We start from the raw sequence: 7,760 nt of genomic DNA, 5'->3' as shown, positions 1-7,760 counted from the left end.
AATTTGCCTTGAGTAAACTGATTTGTCATGCTAGCATGCAAGAAAGTAGGGGTGCCAAAGTTTTAAACTGAATGATCTTTGGGAGAAAACAAAGGATAGCTCATATGTAGCCTCCTTGTTAGCTGTAAAGCTTTAGAAGGACACTACTAGATGTAAGATTTAACTCTTATAAAAGGCGTGCCATCAAAAGTGTTTAAAATTTCAAAACAAATTAGCACTAGGTTTTGTGTAATAAGCAACTTCTAAGTCTTTGTGATAATGATGTTCCTTTTAACTAAACTAATATTTTTCTCGCTTAGAATGGAGATCCTAAAATAAAGGCTTGATGCTAAAGATTTCAATACTAAGGAGTTAGACGTTGCTTAGAGTGATTTTCCATGTGTTATATTTTAAGAATCTATATACCTTTTTTTTCCTTTTAACTTGAGAATGGGTTTTATTAGTGTGTATCTCTTTTTCCACCCCCGCACCCACATATACCCATATTCCCACCAAACTCCCCTTATTGCTCTGAGTGGCCCTAGAGAATTCTTGCTCCCAAAAAATGCTCTCTTGTTAGCCTTGCAATGTGGGGTATTTGGAATAATTCAGCTAAACTTTTTGTTGGTCTATATTAACTTTCTAAGTTTGAGCAATTGCACTAATTTCAATAGTGATTCCTCCTTTAGACTCTTAGTCATTATATCTAATACTTACCTGCTGACTTCATCAAACCCTTAGTCATTATACCTGATATTTACTTACATGCTAACTTCTTATTTAGGCCCTCTCCTAAACTCTATGTGCATTATTAGTAATTGCACTAATTTCAATAGTAATTCCTTCTTTAGACTCTTAGTCATTATATCTAATACTTACCTGCTAACTTCATCAAACCCTTAGTCATTATACTTGATACTTACTTAGGGGCTTAGCACATGGGAAGAAATAGGATGGGAATGGGAAAAGGTGGTCCCAAGTGGTCCCATGCATATTTCTATCTTATTCCCATCCCACCATGTGCTAACAAAAAAAGAACTAGGGATGGGTTTAGGAGGAAGAGGACACATGGCATCATTTCATGTGTTTAAGAGGTGGGGACCTTGTGGGGACAAGGACACATGTCATCCTTCCATGTTTTTGAATCCCTAAAAAAGGGGAACCCATTCTGGGTGCCAGGGTCTAGAGGCCATGGTCCAGGATGGGAGAAAAAGTGGCTACTCCCATTCTAAATCCATCCTAGACCACTTGGTGTAGGATGGGAGTAATGATCACAAAAAAATTCCCATCCTAAACCCATGCTAGCCCCATCCATGTGCTAAGGCCCTTACATGCTAACTTCTTATTTAGGCCCTCTCCTAAACTCTATGTGCATAATCACTACACGAAGGCTACTAGCCACCATTGTTGGTCTGTCCTATCTTGAAGCCTGTGTAGTGAGTGTGGACTTTGAGACTGAGAGGTGTTTGTCAGAGCACTTTATTCGTTTAAGAAGGTCTACTAGCCACGACTTATTTTATAGGAAATGGTAGGTGGGGTGAAAGTTAGTGGGGGAGGTTGGATATGAGAGAGAGAGAGAGAGAGAGAGAGAGAGAGAGAGGGAGGGAGGGAGAGAGAAAGAGAGAGAGAACCCACATTGGAAAGAGAGAGAACTAAGAGAGAGAAAAGAGAGAGAGAGAGAGAGAGAGAGAGAGAGAGAGAGAGAGCCCACGTTGGAAAGAGAGAGAACCCATAGAGACACACATAGAGAGAGAGAGAGAGAGAGAGAGCCCACGTTGGAAAGAGAGAGAACCCATAGAGACACACATAGAGAGAGAGACACACACATAGAGAGACTCTCTATGAACCCAACAAAGAAGCTATTTGGGAGAGGAGAGAGAGTGAGAGAGAGAGAGAGAGTGAGTGAGAACCCACATTGGAAAGAGCTATTTGGGAGACACAAGAAAAGCAACAAAAGAGAGAGAGAGAGAGAGAGAGAGAGAACCCACATTGGAAAGAGCTATTTGGGAGACACAGAAAAGCAACAAAGAAGAAAGGTTAAAGAAAGAGGGAGTCCTCTTCTGCTTGGTCTTCTTCTTTCTTCTTCTCTTTCATCGCTAATCATTCGATCATCCTCTTCGTCTTTGTCTAAGCTTTTTGGGTGCTTTGAGCATCTTCATCTTCTTCATCAGCATCTTCTTCTTCTTCTTCTTCTGCATCATCGTCTTCATCTTCTTCTTCTCCATAGCTATAGCCATAGCCATCGAGCTTTGCCTCCTCCATCCATGGCTTCCCTCCTCCCAATTCCATGAGCTCCCTCCCCCCCCCCCCCACAGCTTCTTGCCGCTTCCCCCTTCGCATCTCCCCCTCCCTCAGACAGCTCCCCATGTCTCCCGCTTTTTCACCCTCTTTCTGACCCCCCCCCCCCCCGGCTGCCCATCTCGGAGATGTGAAGAAAATGGGACATGCTCGGCTTTGCATTGCGTATCCATGGGAGGACGGACAATTCTTCAATGCAGGCTTTGGTGGCCTCAGCATTTGGGTCGCCGGCCGTCTTGCAGTATGACTCTTTTAGGGTGGGCGTCGGCCGATGCGGACTCGGTGGATCTTGTGGTTGCGACCGCTTACGCGAATGCAGTGAATTGCTCTTCTTTGTCCGATTCCTTTCTGGAGGTATATTTTTGCTGTCCTTCTCTTGTTTTGTGAAAAACTGAAGCTTTTTAGGGCTGCAAAATGTGGCGGTAGTGTGTTTCGATCTGCCCAATTGTTGTAGATTATGGGTTTCTGCCTTATACCCTTTCTTTAAGGCGTGCTGGTCTTCCAGCCTTTATCTCGCTTCAAGACCAGAAGTTCTGGATGCTGCGGTATCTTCCTCGGCTCTTAGCGGATTCCCTCATGGTTTGGATTAGATCGAAAATGACGAATTAAGTTTTCGGCATACTAAACTTAACACACAATCTATTCTTGATGTTCGTGCGCGTATATGACCTTTGATAGTCGCAAACACTTTTCAAACTCCCCCCAAACGGACAGCAGCTTGAAAATTTTGTCCATTTCTTGTTGGTGCATCGCTGTGACAACTCATGTGTAACTTCTGCCTTGTAATCCAGGCTATGTTAAGTTGCGCGACGAACAGGTTGCCGAGTGAGTTAAAAAGAAGAACGACGCTTTCAGTGATCGGAGAGTGTGTTACTTGTTCCGATCCTCGTTCTGAGCATACTATGAGAGAAGACAGGGATCTTTCAACTGGTCTAGTTGGGCTCCAGGTCTCAGATCGTGAGGAAAAGAGGCCAGCTGAGAGGTGCACCTGGTTACAAGGGGAGCCACAGTGCAGTAAAGGTGGAGGGCAGCGTCCTTTCAAAAGTGACAGGTGGAGGAAAGATTTGACTTCCTTTCCAGACCATCAAAGACCACGTAATGGCTTCAGGATTCACGAGGAAATCAAGTTTGAGGGCTCTTCAGATGTCTGGATTGAACTTTCAATTCAACCTGCTGCATTAATTAGCAACGTGGATTGGGTCCCAATAATCCGGAAATTGAGAGTCCAAGGCAGCTTTTATGTACCAGACTTTCATGTATGTCGTTTTTTCCTGATCTGGTATTCTTTTGGCAGCCTCATTTGGACGTCCTTCTGAGAAAACAATTCTTTGCTGACAGTGACCGACCTTGTATACTGTTGCAGCTTATACTTTATGAGCAGCCCAAGCTTGCCAGTCATCACTTTTCCATTCGAGCATGGAATTTTATTTCTGAGGCAAGTCAGGATCAAGACAATGGTCTTTTGGGACAGGATTCCTATCAGAGAAAGCCAGAATGGGTGGCAGATCTTGAGAAGCACCGAGAAGCTCCTGATATTGCAAGTCCCTAGCCCATGTTTATAATTGTAATTGTGGTCAATTTAAGATCTGCTGCTGTTTATGAATGAGTCCTTTGGATTTAATGGGAGGTGGGGGGTACTGGCAACTTGTAAGACATTTTAGTTGTCTAGTGTTCACAAGATGTTGCCATTGTGAAGATGAACATGCCCCTGCCCCCTATCGTTGTCAGATTTCTTTTGGGGCGATAAGCTATTTACATTATCTCTGGTGCAGATCACAATGGATATCTGTCGTGATGATATTCTTTTGTACATTATGGATTCTGGAAGTAAATTCCTGACATGTTTTGTCTACTTCTGTTGGTTTCAGGATCTGGTGGTTTTGCAGCTTAACTGTGCGGTTGCCGGGGAACAAGCTGTTGAGGATTTATTGGCTTCTTTAGATACATCTTGTAAGCGGCTTTCTCTTAGCTCCATGTAAGCATCTTCTGTTTTGTTCTTAAACAGTACTCTCATTTTTAGGGCTGGCATGCTTCTCAGTTTTGGAATTTATTCAATTTTCAAGCAATCGTACCGTAGTCTATGTCAAGGGGAGTGAATGCTCTGCGAATTGTTCTGGTTTGGGTAACCAGGTTATACATCACTTTTGTTTAACTTACAAGAGTTTACACGAACACTGAGGGGCTGACTCGTAGGGCTTGTGTCTCCACATTGTTTCATTGTCTGCAGTTTACCTTGCCTTTATCGACATCTCATAGCAGCAACTGTTGCACTCCTGGCAAGCATCTTTTATATCATGGTTCAAGCTGGATCTTACCTTTTAAATATATGGCCACTTGTGCATGTGAATGCATTTAGTGCAAGGCTTATGAAGCATACACACCGCAATATCCGCATTCGATGTTATCAGCTAACTGGATGGCCTGTGATTCTTCTGTGGAGAGGCTGTGGGTAAGGCATATGATCTGATTCCCTTAATGACATAAGACTCTTTTATGTTGCAGTTTTTGGTCATCACTCATAGAGAATTTCCTGCTTTACGAAATTCATGCTGGTGCATCTCAGAGCCTGTCTTAGCCAGTGTCTGACTGATGCAGGCGAGATCAGCCCAACATTGCTACTGCTCACAGAACTGCATTGGTTAGGCATTGTGCTTGGTCGGCAATTATATTTGACATGGCCTTTGGAATACTGGCGGGAGCTTTTTTCCTTTGTTACCAAATTTCTATTAGTCAATGGGTTCGTGGCATGGTACGGAGTCTGACAGATGACATCCTTCGAACTGGCTGCATATGGCTCATGGGTGTTCCAGCAGGATTCAAGTTAAACACTGAACTTGCAGGAACACTTGGGCTAGTTTCTCTGAATGTTATCCAAGTATGGTCAACGCTTTTGTATCTTTTGAAGCCAGCATTTGGGCCATTCCTCCGTGTGCTTGCAATTTCAGGGATGGTACTCGGTATAACTGTGCCAGCCGCAATGGTAGCAGATGTACTTTTTCTGGCTACTGTCCACATTTCAGCCTTACATCAATTGGTTGCTTTTTTGTATTCAAACCAGCTGCAAGCGCTGGCAGCTTTGTGGCGATTATTTAGGTACACATATTTGTTCAAGTTTCAGGAAAATGCACTGCAGTTGAATTGGCGGTATGTCATTTTCTCTCTGGTGAGTAATTGATTTGCATTTTGATGAAACTAGGGGGCGGAAGCGAAATCACCTCAGAGGAAGGATTGATACATATGACTACAGTGTCGAGCAACACGTAGTTGGCTCCCTTATGTTCACACCATTGCTGTTACTGCTTCCAACGACATCAGTCTTCTATATATTTTTTACAATTCTATATACATCCTTATCGATCCTGCGATTCTTCCTACAGATCTTCATAGCTTTCATACATTGTTTTCCATACGCACAAGTTGTGATTTGGCTCGTGCAACCAAGGAGGTTCCCTTCTGGTGTGTGGTTTGAGACTTTGCGGGAAGCAGCTTCTTCAAAGTCTCAAGAGATGTGTGAGCAGCAAAGGTGTAAGGACAGAGATTCCAATGCTGTCCTAGCGGGACAGACATTGATATCTGCCCTTGGGGTCAAGACAGCAAGCCTCGGTATGCACATGTTTGTTCTACATGAAAGGAAGATTTTTTACTGATTGTAATTGTGATTATCAAAATCAAGATGTGATAATGTTTTTGTTGATTGTAGTTGTTGCTGTCTATTGAACGATCTGATGTATTTGCAGGAGAGCTGCTGTTCCCTTATATGAGACAGCTAGGTGGTGGACTCACCTGGTCTTCATGTGCTTTATTTATTTACAAGATTTTCAGTGGAGAAAGGTAGTCAAAGCTGCCTGCTCTGGGGCTAGGTTTTCAGCAACCTACAGTTTAACTATGCCTGTAGGAGGTTGCAGTGAGGCTGTTTTTTTGAACAAGTTGTCCTTTCTAATTGTAAATGATATTTGTCTGAAAATACAGTGCGCTTGAATTTCAGGTGGCCATCTTCAGTGGAACTAGGAACACCAGTGCTACCACCTTGGACTCCTTTCCATGTGAGGAGATTTTGGTGGTTGTGTTACGATGCAGTGCTGGCTTCTATATAGGACAATTTATAGGAGGTCCCTTTGCAAAAGGGAAAGGATGCTAGGTGAACTGGAAGGATTTGCCAGCATTCACAAAGTGATCAGTGGTTCTAAATGTCCTGCCCGCAAGTCGTATGACAGTTCATGGGCTGACAAATGGATACGAAGAGAGGTTGTTTATCAGCTAACTCATCTTCAAATAGAGCCAACTTGACCCAGCTTGCGGTTTAAAGAGCCAGGTATACATCAGATGTGCACTGATTCTGATGTCTGTAAATTATCCTGTTAGCAAATTCCTGGCTCATTTGGCAGATAGAGTATTCTTGCCCTTGTTTCTTGTGGCTCAGTTTTGTGCTGGTTAAGGCTATTTGTTTTTGAAGAGTTTATAATTTTATGGCGGCATGGGGCTCATAGGTAAAATTTGAGCTTTTGGAAATTCTATCATACAGAGCAGTCCTGATGTGGCAGGAATTAGCCTGAAAAGTTTCTTGTCTTTTAAGTATCAATTTCTGTGTGCAAAGATGAAGGTTTTGCCATGTGTTGCAGTTCCAATGCAGTTACCAGTTTTCATTCTGTTGGTTATGGGTTCAAAATACTAACTCTAAACCTTTGTGGAAGGGATTTCATGCTTTTGTGCCTTGCTCTAATCTTCATCAGTTGCTCGTTTTCACATCCTTTTTGCGTTTGATTGTGTGCATCAGCATGCTATCAAACTGGATTATGTTAAGAGAAGGAAAGGCTTTTGAGTGCTATCCTGTGCACTTGCCGAAATGCAAATCATCATCACTGCTACATCAATGATGAACATGGGAGGGAGGGATTATGCTTTCTTTAGTGAGTATTTTCCTTTGCTCGCCCGAATCTTCATTTTAGTAAGACCACCTGAATGCAACTCCCGCCCCATGCCTCAAAACCGTGTGCTGCTATTGCACTTTCCTTATCTTCTTTTTAAGTTCCTTTCTCTTTTAGAGGAATCCTGAATGTGCACTATTGGATATATATTCTGGTTTTTTTCAGTGAGTGTACGAGTTGTCAATGGACTCTTGGTGACCAACAGCTGGATCTATCTTGCAAATGGTGTGCATGCTCTGACAGCCATCTTAGCTACTATGTTGAAGGCTTGCATTTTCACTTGATATCTTATGTTACTTTATTCATACTATCTTTTCTTGTATTATAAACCCTTGTTTATTTTCATCTTTTTAGCACTGCTTGCCAGGCAGCGTTATAGTTACACTTTACAAAAGTGTCCCACAGTTTTTTGCCAAGTGTCCCCCTTCCATTCTCTCTCTCTCTCTCTCTCTCTCACACACACACACACACACACACACACACACACACAATTTGCAAATCATTCGGACTTTCCAATGCACGGGTTTCCGCCACAGTTGTTGCGAACTAATCATCCAA

At 42.8% G+C, this 7,760-nt stretch overlaps 1 protein-coding gene across 2 annotated transcripts; it reads left to right on the top strand.

Annotated features, from left to right (window-relative positions):
• Positions 1-2,019: 2,019 nt before the first annotated feature.
• On the top strand, positions 2,020-7,540 carry LOC147882544 (N-acetylglucosaminyl transferase component family protein / Gpi1 family protein). Of its 2 annotated transcripts, XR_015543882.1 has the most exons (11): positions 2,020-2,631; positions 3,069-3,533; positions 3,641-3,814; positions 4,146-4,252; positions 4,505-4,726; positions 4,873-5,370; positions 5,474-5,880; positions 6,015-6,108; positions 6,263-6,589; positions 7,052-7,184; positions 7,368-7,540. XR_015543882.1 is itself a non-coding variant. In XM_087400802.1 (9 exons), the coding sequence occupies exons 1-9, from the start codon at positions 2,449-2,451 to the stop codon at positions 6,369-6,371; spliced, it is 2,259 nt and encodes a 752-aa protein (XP_087256928.1). In that variant the 5' UTR covers positions 2,020-2,448; the 3' UTR covers positions 6,372-6,845. The 2 variants fall into 2 exon arrangements, 1 of the variants encoding a protein (XP_087256928.1); XM_087400802.1 differs by lacking the exons at positions 7,052-7,184; positions 7,368-7,540 and having other exon boundaries at positions 6,263-6,845.
• The last annotated feature ends 220 nt before the right edge of the window (positions 7,541-7,760 follow it).

The sequence above is a fragment of the Dipteris shenzhenensis genome, chromosome 29 (assembly GCF_047967505.1).
Source record: "Dipteris shenzhenensis isolate YYH24624 ecotype China chromosome 29, Dip_SZ_1.0, whole genome shotgun sequence".
Lineage (NCBI taxonomy): Eukaryota > Viridiplantae > Streptophyta > Polypodiopsida > Gleicheniales > Dipteridaceae > Dipteris > Dipteris shenzhenensis.
The sequence above is the reverse complement of the archived record's forward strand: the minus strand, read 5'-3'. Positions and strand labels throughout refer to the sequence as shown.

What these genes read in the sequence shown, in the direction of transcription:
- LOC147882544 (XM_087400802.1), top strand. Translation starts at nt 2,449, where the DNA reads ATGGGAGGACGGACAATTCTTCAATGCAGGCTTTGGTGGCCTCAGCAT. An exon ending in TTTATGTACCAGACTTTCAT is followed by an intron (nt 3,534 to 3,640) that starts GTATGTCGTTTT and finishes ATACTGTTGCAG; the next exon opens with CTTATACTTTATGAGCAGCC. An exon ending in CTTCTGTGGAGAGGCTGTGG is followed by an intron (nt 4,727 to 4,872) that starts GTAAGGCATATG and finishes TGACTGATGCAG; the next exon opens with GCGAGATCAGCCCAACATTG.